This window comes from Botrytis sinoallii (assembly GCF_014898435.1).
Source record: "Botrytis sinoallii strain Bc 23 chromosome Unknown BSIN_009, whole genome shotgun sequence".
Lineage (NCBI taxonomy): Eukaryota > Fungi > Ascomycota > Leotiomycetes > Helotiales > Sclerotiniaceae > Botrytis > Botrytis sinoallii.
The window spans coordinates 1,374,072-1,391,052 of NW_024066036.1; the positions used below are offsets into that span (position 1 = coordinate 1,374,072).

Genomic DNA, 16,981 nt, shown 5'->3' on the forward strand with positions numbered 1-16,981 from the left:
AACACTACCTGCATCAGGGGGGCCTTGAAAACAAACTCCGCGAACTCCAGATTGATGAGAATGGACTAATGTGTGGCGAGGAGAGCAGAAGGTAACCCCAATTTCATACCTAGTCTTTGGCCCTTTGATTATTTGCAGCCAAACCTTCCTGTTTCTTATCTGAACGTATTGGGAAAGTATCGGACGAATTGCCAATTATGTTAGAAACTTTAAGTATGCTTTCATCTGATATCACTTCATGATTGTTCTAGACCGTGCTGCTCAGGGAAAGAAAGAAAGTGGCCAATTTCGCGGAGTCTTGAATCAACACCGTCAAATCCACAAACCCACAACTCCACATATCCACCTGCACGTCCATTCTTCGTACTACGTTGACAGATTGAGATCGTTCCTTTGACATCTAGGGCATAACCAATATAAGACGTTCTGTCTATTCCTTCATGATTTGTTAAGTTTCAATTATGCATGCATCTATCTGCTTGCTTCGTGCTGTTGCCGACGGCTATTGAAGAGCGACGAAAACCGACCCGTCCCAGTTCTTATCATCGGCGATGTTAATAGAAAAGTCATGCCTTTAATACCGCAACCTTGAGGATTCATTGGGCTCTTGGTTTAATGAATTTGAACCGTCTTGTTGGTACACTGTTGGTTATATCTCGTTCTCGTGTTCGAGTAGCATGTATATATTGTGGCGGATTTATCATTTACGCCGCATTTCCCAGCCGCCTTGCTTTCTTAATTTTTCCCTCATGAAATTCGATTTGTCGTTATACGTCCGGCGTCTGTTACCACTTGCATGGCCATACCCACATTCGTACGGACATGACATGTACAATTTTCTTCAGTTAGAGTTCATGCTTACGAGTTCGTTCGGTACCAAATTGTGTACGCAGTAGTGCCAGTCCAGTGCCACTGTGACAAGCGCTTGATGTTGACCTGGAGATGATTTTCCGGTCTTGACCAGGGCGAACAGGCAAAAGGGGCGGAGAAGACAGGGCAAGACATATCAGCGCTTTGAGATTTCTCCCTGATCGTTCCACAAGGATAAGTTTTGATCGTCGCCTCAATCAGGAAGTTAAATTGCGCTCAAATGGTCTATCCGGAATCCTCGTTTCATCCGAATTTTTACAATCAAGTAAATACGTACCGTACCACATTTGTTCCCCTGGATTCCGCTTTTCAATAATAAGTTGGAGATGACAGCTGATATTGCTTGATCCGTTTGTAGAAGGCAGAAAACACGAGCACATTTTTGATATGTGTCCCAACATCTGTCAAGCCACCAACATGCCTTATGCCCTACACTGAAATCCAATCCAACTCTATTGCATCCGGACTTCAACCTTTCAACCCCTTTTCGGTTTTCACCCAATACGATCAGATATTCGTCATTATCGTGATGATCTACAGTTTTCACTGACCATGCCGCACGTACCACAATCATTACAGCGTCTTCACCACAAGGCCACCCACAAACCCGGGGTATATAAAAGGATTGAGAACCTTCTATCAAAGCTAAAAAGTACGGTCCATCATAGAGATAGAGTCAATTTGTGACCACACAACTGACTATTGGAAAGAAGTTCGGACGCTTCCTGCCCAGGAAGATGCTCATATCTTAGAACCATGTGATGGATTCTTCAATCTACCAGCGGAGCTTCGGCATGAGATTTACTCGTATCTCTTCAGGAATTTGAGATGTCGAGATGATATTTTCTCTGAAGCAGAATGTCACGACTTTTTCGTCCACGAAGGAGCAGTTTTATTCCGTGTGAACCATTGGTTCCTGAATGATGCGGCTGAATTCTTGTGTCGGATGAACCCTCGATTTATGTTATATCGACCTTCCCTATGCCGTTTTGTTTTTTCCATCACATATGATTGTGTTCGATTTCTGAAGAGTCTGGAATTATCAGTTCCATCTTCCGAGACCAAATTACTGGAGCCAATCCTCGAAGAGATCATAGCCTCTAATGCTCCGTTGACCTCACTGACTCTACATCTTACTCCTACGTTTCCGGGGAGCTTAAGCTATCCATGGCCAATGTATATCATTCCTAGATTACAAGTGGAAACACCAGCTAAGGAACATTTCTACAACATTCATCCTCATTATTTATCTATCGAATATCATTCGCAAGCTGCTGTGGATAATTGCCATCGATCCCCATTGTTGATAGGCAAATTACAAAATCTTCGATATTTAAAGATTACAGGGCAGCCAGAATTCGATGTCATGTTTGAGCTTGCCATAGTGAAGCTCCATCTGGGAATGATGGCCGCTGCGAAATCTGCGGGAACATATCTTGCCCTATCACCGAATAATGGGCCTCGTGGTGAAGAATGGTATTATGAAATTTGGATCATTCCAAGTAAGTCATTCCTACCATTGGTCGACTTTTACAATGATCGTTGCAATGCTTTCACATGGGGATTGAAATTTTTGATGCTGACATTGTGTATAGCTTCGCGTCACTCAAAGCCAGCAAGTCTTGCGTCGCATAAGCTCTTAGAGTGCTGATGTAGACATCTCAACTTGTACCGAAGACCTTTACAGACTTCATTTCTGCTATAAGCATGTCCAAGCAAAATGTCTCTTACCAGTAGCCCATTTTCTCTGCCTTTCCCAGCAGAGATAAAATGCTCTACATGTAAAACCCACTTTTGCTCTGTGTCTATCACGTAAGACTAAAGAAATAGACGAAGACATCGCTTCGCAACTACTCGAGTATATCAACATTGAACTAGTGGGCTTGGAGAGTTCTAATTGCTGACCACTTCCGCCTTGGTTCATTCATCATGCAATTTTCACCGATAAAAAACAGATCACAAATCATCAACTGATGAGATCAGTCTGCTGATTTACGTTGAACAAAATGAAGAAAGCTTTATGTCATCGGGCGCAACAGCAAAGTGCCTCTCGGAAGAACCATCGCATACGCATATATTCTGCGGTGCCACGTAAGAGTGAGCCTCATTTATACTTCGACAAATGACAATTGGAAGTACCACAACCAAAAAAAGCCACATTTCGATAGGAAACAGTGACAACCTGGGAATTTGACGACGAATGGGATTCCTCTGAATCCTGGACAGACTCGAGCATCAGTATACCGATTTTCCATCCTAAAAACAGGTTGCCACCCGAGAACCGTCAAGTTGACCCGAATCATGCCGGATTCAAAGTTGACCGATTCCGTCTTGAGAGATATCATTGCCACTCTACAGCACCGAATCTACTATGCAGTTCTAGTCGCAAATAAGCGACAACTTCATATATATTATACGTTATTGACAGGGCAGATGATCGGCGCAATATCACAGCGTCATTATTACCCTAACATCAAAGGATACCCGAAAAGTTCTCGTTCTATCTTAACTTCTCAGAAATCTTCGTTTCTTCAATCTAAGAAGTTATTCTTCATATCTATGAGAAAGCTTCGCACATATTCATCCGAACTTGGTATATCTATCGCCTTCGACTCAGCGAGACCATACCAAATGATAACTGTCGAAAATCAGGGGTGGATAATGACGAACTTGTTTCAATTCACGATATTATCTTTACAATAGATGAAATGATCTGCTAAGACCAAGAAGGCAAAGTATGAACTTTTCAATATCCATGGTCATACTTATTCAATTAGAATCTGCTCGGAATCTATCCACGATCAACTATCCTCGAATCGAGACTCGATGCCCAAAGCCAGATACCAGCAACACTATCTTAAGACCATTCCACCATTCGCACATACAACCTGTCCAGTACACCATTGACTATCACTCGTACACAACATACCCACAATCCCCGCAATCTCAGAAGTGTAAGCCGGTCTTCCTCCCGCATTTGGCGCATCATCTACCAAATCCTGATCATCCACATCCGGCCTGATCTTACTTCCAGGAGTACTTTCAATCCAAGGTTTCAGCTCCTTCTTGAAACCCGCAGTGGTACCTGCCCACATATCTGTCTTCACTGGACCTGGATTAATGGAGTTTACCGTTGCGCGATCATGCAATTCGCGTGCCCAGGTTCGTGTCATGGCATCTACAGCTGCTTTGGTACCGCCATATACCGTTTGGCCCCAGAAACCCTCGGAACTAGAGACGGAACCGAGATTGATGATGCGGCCGGATCTATCGTGGGGAAGATAGTCTAGTGCGGCTTGTAAGAGAAGAAGGGGACCAAGCACGTTGATCTTGTATTGCCAGTTGAAGTCATCAATTGTGATGTCTGGGATGGGTGTGTTTTTAGATACACCTGCATTGTTTACCAGGATATCGATTTGGAACTTTCCGGAGGGGTCTGAGAAATGGGATTTAGTATTGCCGATGATGGTTTCTGCGCCGGATTTCTCAGATACATCGGCTTGGACGATGAAAGTTTTGATGCTGTGTTTTTCTTCGAGCTTCTTGGAGAGCTCGCTGGTGAGAGTAGCGGAGGAATTGGATGTATAATTTAGGACAAGGTTGACGCCTTTTGATGCGAGGTTTTCGGCAATTGCTGCTCCGATCCCTGGGGTTTTGTTAGTTGGTGTTGGTTTTATAGGATGTATAACTTTATGGGTAGGAGTGGAAAGAAGGCTTGGGGAACATAGAGAAAGATTTGTAGAATAGAAATGACAACAAGCAATTGACTCACCTCTAGAAGCACCAGTAATGATGGCAAGTTTGCCTTCTAAGGGTCTATTTGAAGCCATTGCGTAGTTTTTGATGTGATATGAATTTCTCGAGCAGTTTTGTTTTATATCACAGATATAGAAGTGATGATTGCACTTTTGTCTTTTGATTACTGGATCGCTTGATCAATCAACGAGGAAATGAAACGAATAAACAACAGCAAAAAGGAAACGTCCACTCAGCCTTTATATATGCGTAACAAATAGTCCCAACTTCACTCCATTGACTACCTAACCTATTCACCTTCCTCATACCCCCACCATACATCACTTGAGCATTCTATGGTGGGGTTATACATAATTGTCGGCATAGAAATCCCCGGGGTCCATTTATCATTTCCTTAGTTCTTATCGGTTAAGCGCACCAGTTACGTGTGGTTTGAGAGGAAGCTTTGCATTACACCATACACCAATTGTTGACCTGTCAAACCGAGCTCTAAACAACCAACCAGCTATCCCACTCAAATCACTCACAGTCCTCCGTTGAAAAGAGCAAAATTGGAAGAAAGGTCGTCGCATTGATAAATATGGATATTAGACTATTACGATCCTCGGATATTCCGCATGTTCAACATGCCAATATCACCAATCTTCCCGAAAAGTTCGTCATTCCCCTCCCTCTCTTCCCTCTACCCCTCCAAACTAACCCCCCTCTAGCTACTTCATGAAATACTACCTCTACCATGCCCTCTCCTGGCCACAACTCTCCTTCGTCGCAGTCGACGTTTCGCGTCCCCAGAAAACCCCCTACGATTACCCCCGCATCGTCGGCTACGTCCTTGCGAAAATGGAAGAAGATCCTGCGGATGGCGTGCAACACGGTCACATTACTAGTCTGAGTGTTATGCGCACCCATCGTCGTCTTGGTATTGCGGAGAAACTAATGAGACAGAGTCGTATGTTCTCTCTTTTCCTTGCCCTACTCATTCTCATCCCTTCTCATCTCCATTCCTTACCCACGGGGAATTGGTCTTCACATCAAGACTATGAATTTCCACAAGAACAAAAACATAAAAGCTAACCATACCAATCCAATAGAAAAAGCAATGGTCGAAACCTTCTCCGCCCAATACGTATCCCTCCACGTCCGTGTCTCCAATCAAGCTGCACTCCGTCTCTATCGCGACACACTCGGATTCCAGACCGAGAAAATTGAAGCAAAGTACTACGCCGACGGCGAAGATGCCTACTCGATGAACTTGGATCTATCGTATATACGCGAGCAGATACTAGATGAGGAGGATGGGGATGAGGGAGAGCCTGTCGGGAGCGCAGGAAGCGCAAAGGACGCGAAGGCGATTGAGGAGGGGAAGGATGGCGAGGCGGGCGAAAAAAAGAGGAAGGTTAAGGTTGGGAGGGGATTGGGGGTGGGAGAGTTGGTGGAAAAAAATGAGGCGTTGCCTATTAGGGAGGGGAAGTGAGATAGATGGGTGGAAATATTTTGCGATTCCTTGTCTCAAGGAGGCGGAATGAATGAGGGTTATTAAATGGATCTGTATGGGATGCTAGGAGGACTGCATATATTCTTGGAGTCTAAAAGTCATTTTCATCATGCTGGTCTGTGGTGGCTTTATAGATGGTATGATGTCATATCTAGGAAAGATGCTGCTCTTGTGGAAACATGAATGCAGTTTGCATACCTAGTGTATCATGGACGCCCGAGGGGGAGGGAGTAATCTTCTCTCAAGTAAGATTACTTTTACAGTCTATATATAGATCATATGGATTGAGAATCAAAAACACTCGATATTTGGCATCTTCTTGTTTCTTTGAATTGTAAATCAAATTGGCTTGTGAAAGATCAAAAATATAGAATAGCTTGATCCTTGAGTCCTAGTATGCCCTTGCTAAAATTCTGATGTAGCTATATCGAAGAATGATATCACGAGAATGCTTTACGCATCTATATTCTATATTCCATACATAAGTTTCCCACTCAATCCATCGCAAAACGCAAAGCGCCAAAATCCATTTTCCTATAAAATCACAGTACTACTACACTATCATCACACCACATCATGACGAGAAACAGAGATTTCCGTTGGTTTGAAAAATAAGTATTTGTTTAAGAGAATAAGAAACTAGAACTACAAAGGTACTCCATCACCAGTGCCAAGTTCTCCTGAAATAGGTGGTGCTGGGTCAGCGGGTAGTATGGGGTCGGGCTTGGCGACCTCGAGAGATTCATTTGGTGGGGTAGCTGCGTTGATGGGAGGGTTTGCTTCGATTGGGGGATTGGTTGGTGGGTTATTTGATGGGGGTGGGATTGGGTCGGTGGGTGGGTTCACAGCTATATCTGTGGGTGGAGCTGCTTCGACTGGAGGATTTACCTCGTCATTTTGAGAAGGTATTTCTTCGGCGGGAGGAGGATTCGTTTCCACTGTTGCTGGGTTTGCGGGATCTATGGGTGGTGCTGGGTTGGTAGGGGGGTTTGGCTCAGCAGGAGGAAGTGGTTCGGCGGGAGGGTTTGGATTTGCGGGAGGTAATGGATCCGTGGGAGGGTTTGGCTCGGCGGGAGTAGCTGGCTCCGGAGCTGGAGGCTGTGGTGGGGGAGGAATGGCGTCCTCAGGGTTTTGGAGGCCGATATCATTTACTGGCTTTGGAGTATCAGATGGTAGTGGAGGCGCTGAACACACTTTCGGATCTTTCGCAAACTCTGGACCTTTGTAGATTGGGTTTGGGTCTTCTCCCATTACACTCTGTGATTTAATCAAGACTGGAATCACAGCTCCTGTCTTCAAGGAGAATGTTCTATGGCCGATAACTCGTAAGATAGTGTTGATAGCTCCGGAATGGGAACTGAGTGAAATGAATGTACTATTATCATTCGTGAATAAATCATCCAGGAGAGCTTTGAATCTTCTATTCTCTGTCTCGTGAGTTTCTGAGTAATTGGCGCGCCAATAGGGATCTTCTTCTGGGAAATTGGATTCAAATTTCCAAGTAGGGGCGAGAGCATGAATATAAGTTTTCGATCGGCGTCGATCGCAAGTATGAGAGGAGATACCTTCACGGAGAAGTTCTTTGATAATGGGGGTGAATGGAGGGGAGGCGGGCGGAAGTGGTAGATTGCTGAATGTAAGGGAACATGTTTCAAGACAACGTGTCAGGGGTGAGACGTAATAGGATTGTGGTGGAGATGCCTTTTGTGTAGTGATTAGTTTCTCCCAGAAGTCGTTGGCCACCAGAGCTTGGGCAACACCAGTGGGAGCAAGATGAGCATCGGCCCAGGTAGAATTTTCATCTCCATCCAAGTGAGAATAGTAACACTATGGAGGTCAGTAAGAATCGCATATTGAGGGTCAGATAGAACATACATCCCATGCTTCTTTTCCAACCTCAGTCTCTTTTATATTATGATAACCTTCTCCATGACGCCCCACTTCAAACTGTCAGTTGTATATCATGTGATGGCAGTAGTGATCTCGAATACATACAGTAAAGAACTTTATACTGAACATTCTTGGGAGTTTGATTGTTGAGTTTCACAACATGATTCTCAAATCTTTCCCATTGAGTCTTCTGCCTCTCCAGGTCAAATTCTGCATCCGTGTCATACACACGATCTTTTAACCCAAAGTTCGACTCCTGAGTAGATTGTTATGTTAGTCTAATATCCGACAACGTGATTGTAAATTCTCTTACAGTGTAATTGAAGGTCTCCGAATTCGTATTCTGATCATCTTGTAGAAAATATCCTACTACATTTCTGAACTCCATATGTCTAGTTTTTGGTTGTACTTTGTTATTCATCATGTATAATGGAGTCAGAAAAAGTGTAGCTAAAAATAAGCAAGGTCTAGAGTTTTGATTGTTAGCTGAGTTTAACAATTCTCCGTAAAATAAGATGCAAATTAACACAAGCAAAATATGGTAGTACAAAAGAAGTACTTGGGTAGACAATCGAACATAAATAAAGAAACCCAAATCCAACTTACACAATCAAAGATGCTCTCCAACAACCTGTTCGTCGATAAGCATATTGGTATGCATTAGCAATACTGCTTGCGCCCGACCTTTCATTCGACCGATGACCCAATAAAGACTCCTGGTCCTCCATATCTTACACCTTCACTAACGCCGGCTTCAAAATTCACAACCATCCAAAATCCCAATCCTAAAGTAAAAACGAACACCAAAATAACATGATATGGAATCTTCAGACCAAAGATAGAATCGGCGACAATAAGAAAAAAGGGGCTTTTAATGCTTTGAGTGAAAATTGAGTTTTGATGGGAAAAAAGTACGCAACCAAAGTCTAATGAGTATCACGTGTCCAAGGAATGAATGGTGTTAAGTACAGAGGACTGGTTTCATATTGAATACAATTTAATTGGTCTAAGCTTGGTGTTTTAGAGTCGTCAGGAGGAGTTGGGATGAATGTTTTGGAACGGGGAAGGATCACTTCTAGGCGCGTTGGTATTTTGTACGTAACCACCACGGCAGGAGATTGTTGTTGGTGCCTAAGGCTATCAGGCTATCAGGCTATCAAAGCTATATTGACGCCGTTTTATGATCATCGAGCGGAAACTAATAAAGCGGCGGTAACTAGCCACAAAGTCAATCCCCAAACTCCCGAGGTCGAGGTCGTCCACGTGATTTCAATTCCAATCGTGATCCAGAACGCCACAATGTTAAAGTTGGAGAATCAGGTCCGTGTATGATGTCACTCTAGGATAAATCTGGTTGTGAATGCAAAAGTTGTGGGGAAATTAGCTCAGAGCTCTTTTTTGGAAAAGCAAGCTCGCAAGCACAAGCAAGCAAGCAAGCAAGCAATTTGAAGCAAAGCTTGCAAGTGGAGAGAGAGGGACGGGAATAGGAACAGGAACAGGTATGAAGGATACGTAGTCTAGTGGTAGTGTCTGGCCCGGGACGACGAGTTTGTGGTTTCACGAGAGATTATTGGTGGCGTCTAAGATGTGAGTTATTTGTTTTGGGAAGGCAAGTACGCTCGATCAATCGAAAAGCATTTGGGTTACGAGATATATACTTGTATTGGATATATACTTCTACTACCTAGGTAAGGTATAGATACTTCGATTGGATATATGCTTCTACTTGATCGATACTTCCATTGGATACATGCTTCTCTTGGATGCATACGAGTACTTTCGACTACTTTGTACTTTCCTGTCTAACAAATAAACCAGAGGTACACACATACTATGGTAGGTATCGGTATACTCATTGAAAGTAACAAGTATACTGTCTCGACGGTGTACTTGGTACTCTACATGAGCTACTGGCATGTGTACTCTCTCGAGTCTTCACATCACATCCACAATCAATCTAGATTCTACATAGATGGTTTGCAATTTATTCAAAAGGCTCCACCTCAAAATCCCATGCCTTTGTTAAGCCAGAAAAAGTGATTTCCCGATCATTCTCATATCTTCCACCTGTTTGCTACTCCACAATCATGCCAACCTCTCACAAACCCGGTCTTCACCTGCCTTGGAACTCTTTCCATGACGTGCCTTCCCAACTTTATCCGTAATGGCTTTAGCTTCCATTCACCCCGCTACATAAGTCTATTCTTTGTCCCTCCCATCTCTCACATTTCTCCTCTACTCATCAATACAAACAAACAAACAAACAAAACAACCTCATCAATCATCAATCATCAAGAACCTTTAATTAATCTTTTCAATCAATCACATCATGTCTCTTCACTGTACGTATTCATGCTCGGGAAGTCTTAATGGGAGATGGCTGGGAATGGAACTGGTGATGCTGGAGCATTGTGAGAGAGCTTTGGAATTGACATATTGAGCTTGGGATTGGTCCCGTTTACACTTCCCAAGTTGAAATGTCAATGGAATGTCCTCAAAATGCATCCTCACAAAGCATTATCTTGCCATCACCACCTTCTTTCATCTAGCTCCCGTTTTTCTTTCAATTCCCCTCTGCCCCATCCATTAGCTGCCACTAACACATGCTTCCAATAGACCTCCCACCAGTTAAGCCATCGGCTATTGCCCTCGGTACCATCTTCAACCACGCTGCATCCCTTGCTGTCCTCGGCCCAGTCTTCGGCGAAACCTACCACAGAGCTCAAGCTGCCAACTCCAAGGAGGAGTTTGTTAAGTCAAAGGAGGCTGCTTCCGCCGCTGCTGCATGGGGAACTTCCCTTGTCGGTAGCGCCGTCCAATCATATGGTGTTGGTGCTTTGATCAATGCTACCGGTACTCTCTCATACAAGGGTGCTGCATACTTGGGATCTTTGATCTTCATGGCTTCATCTGCTCCATCTGTACGTTATCCATTTAGAAACATTTATATCAAGAATAACCTGCTAACAATCTCATCAGTTCATTGCACAAGTCACCACTGAGAAGCGACCACTCGACACTGTTGCCGTTGGAGCTCTCGCCCGCGTCTTCGAGACTGTCGGTCTCTCTCTCTTCCTCACCTGGTGGGGAACCCACACCAACCCATTCGAGTAAATGTATTAGGCTTTAATATTGGGTATGATCGTTGGGAAGGATTAACGGAATGGGGTTATGGTATGGGAAGGAAATGACGTTCGGATTGGAGTATTCCGTTTCGTCTGTGTATTATCTCGACTCTGAATCAATTCACTTTTATGACTTTATGATTTCTTCGTCATTAATTGCACAGCTTTATTAGGCAGAATATGAATTTCTTTCAAACAAGGGCTTTTTTTCTTTTCGGGTGAACTATGCATGGTCTTTATATGCGTGTTATTTCCTTTTTGGAATCTGAAGTGTTTTCTGTGTTTCATTTCGAGATTCGGAATCTTCGACTTGGTATATTGAATTGAATATACTAATAAAATTGTCAAGGTAGATAGTATCAACAAGTCATCCCAGTGATGAACCTTACCACAACCTCCCCACTGTCACCGCGCAGCTCGCTCATAGGCTCACCACCTTGAGACTTTTCCAAATATATTCCCAAATTTTCTCTCCTATGTCACATACGACCATAGACTGAAGAGAATTGGGCCATCTCTATGTTCTATTGCTACTGTCGCTGTCCCGAATCCAAATTTCCAATTTTAGTAAAACGTCTTTTTGGTTTTTTTTTGCTTCTAAAGTTCTTCGTTTTGAAGTACGAAATTTGGTACGTTTTCGTACTGTTTTTAGTTTTCCTCGGAAAGTCTAACTGTACTCGGTGTCGTTTTGAATGAATGCCGACCTCAAATTTAGACGAATTCTTCACTCAAATCCGTGATTATTCGGCATTTTCAAAATTCAATACCAAAATAACCAATATAGATATCTTATTGAATCTTTTTTTAATAAAAATAGAATCTATTAATATATTATATATCAAAATTTCAGATACTCAACTATAATGTTAAAGAAATAATAATAAAAGAAAAATCACTTTCAAAAAGTGTTATTTTAGACCTTAATTTTAAGGAGTTAAAGTCTGAAAATTAGTGAGTTCTGATTTCTATACTTCTATTTTTTTTTAATTTCTTGAATAATTAAAGATTGAAATAAAATAATTTAATTTTTGAAAAGATATATATAGAATTTGATTAAATATTTAATAGAATCTAAAATCTTGTGTTTTCAATCTTTATAATTTGAATTGATATAGAATTTTGAAATAGATGACTTTTAATGGTTTTTGGTGTGATATACACTAGCTAAATTGAGGTCGGCATTCATTCAAAACGACACCGAGTATACCTAGAAGTATACCTAGAATATGGAAAATGCTAGGGCTCAAGGGTACAAACCCGTTCTAGAGTATTGGTGATGATGTACTCTATTTACTAGAAACCGTTACTACCTCTAGATGATATTTCTATAGAGTATCTTTGTCTATACTGAGTTACTTTGTATATTGCAGCCTTAATCTTAAGTATCTCATTAATCGGAGATACTGCCCAGGATAGCTTGTATATAAGTATCAATCTGAGTTGATAGATCCAGAAGATATTTCAACCTCCAAGACCAAAGCAGCCTTTGTAATCGATCAGATTACTATCACAACTAAGAATACTGTATAGGTAAGGGTATTTCGTATATTGAGAATACTAAGCTAAGGAGAAAAGAGAAGGTAAAAAGGAGAAAAGTGTACGTGGGGTAAGTGCAGAACCCTATAGTCCGTGCACTAAACCAGGCTAGTCCTGATACGGTTAGGTACAGTAGGAGATCAGGTGACGATGGTTGTGATAATATGCGAATCGGTATCTAGCAAGTGTATTGTTGGAACTACCAAGACCTCATATTGGAATTTCCATTTTCCGTGTTCGGGAATAATTTCATTGGATTATGATTGAGAGGGTACTGAAAATTGCATGGAGTTTAATAGCGAGGTTGGATTGAGAAGATTACCCTTGCACCTATTATCGAAATAGAAACTGATGAAATCTTCAATTTTCATTGGTTATATTTTCTAATTATGTAAGAATCGGCATATACTGTATTTGAGTTAAGCACGAAGCGAAGCTCCTCTATATGTTCTGCTTATATAGACCTTTATTCTCTTCTGATCAATCTGCTCAGTTCACATGACTTCCTGCCTGAGGGTTCTACTATGGTCGGCTATTGTTTGTGAGTTGGCCTGAGGCTTAAAAGCTAGGCTACAGGCCTAGCTCTCTCGGTCCGAACTTCCGTAACCCAAAACAGTTCTGACCCACCTGCAGCACTTAAAATCCCCAGCCACACTGACCAATTGTGTCGTACCAACAGTTGGTACCTGACTATCGTAACACTATTCTACGAAGTAAAAACCGTTGCTAGGAAGTCACTGCTTACAACCCTTGTCGAACATTAACTGTTCTGAGAAAACAATCATGCATTTCAATCTTCACTTTGCAAAGCTAATATACAGTATCGAGTTCTGAGAATTCAGAGACGAGCAATACTGGCGGACAATTATTCGAAAGATGCGACAAACGGATTACTATGATGTTCCTTCGATATATCTATGAGAATTATAAGGCTATATTCTGCGCTACATATCAATATCTGCTTCAGTTCAAGCGGTGCCTATCAACCCGAGAGTAAAACAGCACGCACTATTTGTGGAAGACTGCTTATACCACTTTCATATCGCTTCCGCCGACTACAAGCGAATGCGACGAGAGGGGTGTGCGATTCGGGTCACATCGTCACAAAATCAATACTCGTGCTGCCAGAAAGGATGCAACTCCGGTGCTATGTGCATCTAGCGTCGGAGTTGCATCCTTTCTGGCAGCACGAGTACTATGATCTTGTATACGGAGATCTCAAGCGAGATTACTTCTTATCATATAATCTCTACGCGCGCATACTCTTTTTCCTTTTCAGTCTTCTTCAAAGTACACACATTGCATCGCAACAGTCTTTCCGCCGTATCAATTTCGTTCAATATCTGCATTTTCATTCTCTACGCCTGTGATATTATACATCTTCATTCCTCAACATCTGTCATTCCTCAACATCTGTCATTCGTTTCAAGTTCACAATGGTCGCAACTGCTCGTACCGCGCTACTTAGTTCCCTCGTTAGCATTGTCGCTGCGCAATCGGTCAATCTCTTCATCCCAGAATATGGACAAGAAGATGTTGTCGCTCAGATTGTCGGTGAGGTATGGATGGAGAATTTCTCCTAGCAGCATGTTTATCATATCCAAGCGGTTGTGCTGACGATCCCCATATAGAATGCCGAAGCAACGACATACCTCATTGCATGCGCTCCTGCGGTCTACACAACCGTAGCCTGTGTGTACCGTAACGGACCTGGTCGTGATGAAGGACCTCCTAACTGCGACGGTCCTGCATCTTATAATGTTGTTGATTTGAACAGATGCTTTCTTACTGCAGGAGCAACTGTGGTTGAGGGACCATCCACCGTCGTTTTCATAAAACCTGGCGACGATAGCCAAACATGGAATTGTGCGGCTGATGGCACGGTGTCTGCTGTCTGGTAGGAATCCAAGGACCCTAGGACAACGATAACAGCTAATTGACGTCTATTTAGCACACACAATTATAGAACGAATATATACACCGATACGATGACGGGAACTGACTATACGTTCATTCCAGTTCCTTTGACTACTGGTCTAGTCGCCAATGGTGTCGTACCAACCTCGATTATCCGACCTGCTCAAGCAAGCACGACAAGCATTTTATACAGTACATCTTCTAGCCCGAGCAGCCTCCCGTCATCTTCAACATCAATACACACGATAAGCAGCTTACCGACCATTACGCCAATTGCTACAATACGCACAAGTATAACCACCAGGACCACCTCAAGCATCGAACAGCAGAGCAATAGTAGTAGCGCAAGATCAAGCAGCTTTGGAGCCGGAAGTGTCAGCTCAATCAGTGGAAATAATACCGCGACCTCAACGACAGTCCCAGCCGCTACAGGCGTTTCCAACACAACTAGTCCTACACCTATCGTTTCTCAAATAAGCAACGGCGCGCCGGCTTTTGGTTGGTGGAAAATGGGTTCTGCTGTTGTAGCGGTCTTGGCTGGTATAGCTATGCTTTGATCCGGTCGAGCTTGGTAACGCACAATAACGATATACTTGTCTTTTACGCCTTCGATGATGGTTTTAATGTTAATCAGGTCCTTCTATTGACACAGGGATCCAGATGTAATATTTGGTAACTGTGATCTCTAGTCTATATATAATTCTATGTATATGTTATTTAAACTTTCTTTTAGAAAATTGTAATGATTCAGCTGCAATGGCTGTATCGCACCTATATATCATATCGTACAGTTTCCCTGAGCGCATATTCGAACAGTCAAGATATGGAAAGCGTCATACGGATAAGCTTCGCTATAGCGAACAAGGCAACAGAGCATTTGGGGCGAATTATGGTTGTCAAAGAACAGTCTTCTGAAACTCCTATTACGAGAATTCTATTTCCATATGTTTGGCCTCCAAAATACAAAATACATAAATTAGTATTCAGTAATTGTGTTGTTGGTACTAATAAGGCCTTAGGCTAGAATTTCTATTATCCGTGTTCGGAAATAATTTCATTGGAGTGTAGAGTAATAAGAAATAGCTACATCGGAAATCGAACAAAGTATTTTCGGCTGGTGTTGCGCTGGAATATAGAGAAGTAGATTATAGATATATTTAAAAGAGTTCCTGGCACATACGACCATAGATCAAGGAGAATTGGGCATCCCGTCCGCCCTGCCATATACAAGCTTCAGATCGGTGGATTAGTAGTTGGGTGGGTGACCGCCAGCGAATCCCCACTGATGTATGTTTTTGTAGTTTTTTTTTTGGTGTTTGCCTCTCTTGCTCGTTGGGTTTTTGTGTTGCGAGGGCACTCTGGTTGGTGGGTGTATTAAGGTAGGTAGGTGTTTATTTTTGGAGATTTGGATTGCGGGGGCGGAATGGGGTGCGGAAGAGGAGGGAGTTGATTTATCAGAGTGGAGTGGAGAGGAGGGAAGAGAGGAGGTGGTGATTTTTCTATGGTAATTAGCTACCTAGGTAGGTGATGAGTACTAGGGAAGACTGTTTTTTGCGGGTGACTTTTGGTTGTTTGTTATTCTCGATGCGTGTTGTTTTCTTGTTTTAAAAAAAAGGGAAAAGAAAAGAAAAATTAAGATGCATGAATGTACCAGTATGGTGGTGTGTTTTATGTTGGTGGTATAAGGCAGAGAAGAATATTTCTGGGGAGAAGGGGGGGGGGGAGGAAATAACAGAGAATGCGGTCCTGGAACTATAAATACAAGTATATATACACATAAATGTTATCTTTATGTTTATGCTTACGTTTGGCGGTTGAGATGAAGATTGAGATTCAAAGTCAGGAGGATCTGGGTCTCGGAGAAAAAAATCAATCGAGTAGTAGATTTCCGATGAGGAGTGATAATTCACAAGTCAGTGCTTGCATTCTTGGGAATAACTGGCTACCTACTACTTATTACAGCTATGCTAAACCCATGCTTCATACCGTTTTGTGGTGGGGAAATGAGGGGTTCGCTAGGATTTATTATATGTGCTGTTATGTTATGCTTGGGTTCTGCTACCTAGTTAGTTGGTTGGGAGTTGGGAAGGGTATGTTAGGAAGGGTATGTTGGGTATGTATATGGAGATGCTGGGTTTTGTGAAAGTTTGTTTTCTGTTTAGCTTGGTTGATATGGAGGAGGGTGTGATTTGTATTTATTTGTGTATGGTTTAATTGGATTGAGATGGGTGGGTTGATGAAGGCGAGGTGAGGTGAGGTGGGATGGGCTGATTTGGGTTTTGATGTTTGTTTGTAGGGGAATTCATGAGGTATAAATTTTCCTGCGGTTATATTCTATATAGCTAATGCTCCAGAAATACAATCTTCTATGTAAATGAAGCATATTATATTC

General features: G+C 42.4%; 6 protein-coding genes across 6 annotated transcripts; 4 read left to right on the top strand and 2 right to left on the bottom strand.

Annotated features, from left to right (window-relative positions):
• Positions 1 to 1,422: 1,422 nt before the first annotated feature.
• On the top strand, positions 1,423 to 2,521 carry EAF02_005981 (uncharacterized protein; the record flags this gene model as incomplete). Its single annotated transcript, XM_038902029.1, has 3 exons — positions 1,423 to 1,522; positions 1,581 to 2,372; positions 2,466 to 2,521. 3 exons carry the CDS (start codon positions 1,423 to 1,425, stop codon positions 2,519 to 2,521), a joined length of 948 nt encoding a protein of 315 aa, XP_038758246.1.
• A 1,201-nt stretch (positions 2,522 to 3,722) lies between these two features.
• Positions 3,723 to 4,700, bottom strand: EAF02_005982 (uncharacterized protein; the record flags this gene model as incomplete). Its single annotated transcript, XM_038902030.1, has 2 exons — positions 3,723 to 4,516; positions 4,643 to 4,700. 2 exons carry the CDS (start codon positions 4,698 to 4,700, stop codon positions 3,723 to 3,725), a joined length of 852 nt encoding a protein of 283 aa, XP_038758247.1.
• Positions 4,701 to 5,112: 412 nt separating this feature from the next.
• EAF02_005983 (uncharacterized protein) lies at positions 5,113 to 6,100 on the top strand (the record flags this gene model as incomplete). The annotated part of the gene is made up of 3 exons (XM_038902031.1): positions 5,113 to 5,280; positions 5,337 to 5,575; positions 5,718 to 6,100. Exons 1-3 carry the CDS (start codon positions 5,207 to 5,209, stop codon positions 6,098 to 6,100), a joined length of 696 nt encoding a protein of 231 aa, XP_038758248.1. The 5' UTR covers positions 5,113 to 5,206.
• A 342-nt stretch (positions 6,101 to 6,442) lies between these two features.
• Positions 6,443 to 9,027, bottom strand: EAF02_005984 (uncharacterized protein). The gene is made up of 5 exons (XM_038902032.1): positions 8,618 to 9,027; positions 8,325 to 8,478; positions 8,117 to 8,267; positions 7,997 to 8,061; positions 6,443 to 7,948 (listed from the first exon to the last, which is right to left on the bottom strand). The coding sequence occupies exons 1-5, from the start codon at positions 8,737 to 8,739 to the stop codon at positions 6,767 to 6,769; spliced, it is 1,674 nt and encodes a 557-aa protein (XP_038758249.1). The 5' UTR covers positions 8,740 to 9,027; the 3' UTR covers positions 6,443 to 6,766.
• A 1,120-nt stretch (positions 9,028 to 10,147) lies between these two features.
• On the top strand, positions 10,148 to 11,560 carry EAF02_005985 (uncharacterized protein; the record flags this gene model as incomplete). Its single annotated transcript, XM_038902033.1, has 3 exons — positions 10,148 to 10,357; positions 10,645 to 10,932; positions 10,991 to 11,560. The coding sequence occupies 3 exons, from the start codon at positions 10,148 to 10,150 to the stop codon at positions 11,123 to 11,125; spliced, it is 633 nt and encodes a 210-aa protein (XP_038758250.1). The 3' UTR covers positions 11,126 to 11,560.
• Positions 11,561 to 14,108: 2,548 nt separating this feature from the next.
• On the top strand, positions 14,109 to 15,146 carry EAF02_005986 (uncharacterized protein; the record flags this gene model as incomplete). The annotated part of the gene is made up of 3 exons (XM_038902034.1): positions 14,109 to 14,231; positions 14,304 to 14,569; positions 14,624 to 15,146. 3 exons carry the CDS (start codon positions 14,109 to 14,111, stop codon positions 15,144 to 15,146), a joined length of 912 nt encoding a protein of 303 aa, XP_038758251.1.
• Positions 15,147 to 16,981: the final 1,835 nt, after the last annotated feature.

Bases quoted from the DNA above. Each gene is read 5' to 3' on its own strand.
- EAF02_005984 (XM_038902032.1), bottom strand. From the start codon at position 8,739: ATGGAGGACCAGGAGTCTTTATTGGGTCATCGGTCGAATGAAAGGTCG. The intron at 8,268-8,324 runs GTAAGAGAATTT...CAATCTACTCAG, and splicing joins CGGAGACCTTCAATTACACT to GAGTCGAACTTTGGGTTAAA. The intron at 7,949-7,996 runs GTATGTTCTATC...TGACCTCCATAG, and splicing joins TTGGAAAAGAAGCATGGGAT to TGTTACTATTCTCACTTGGA.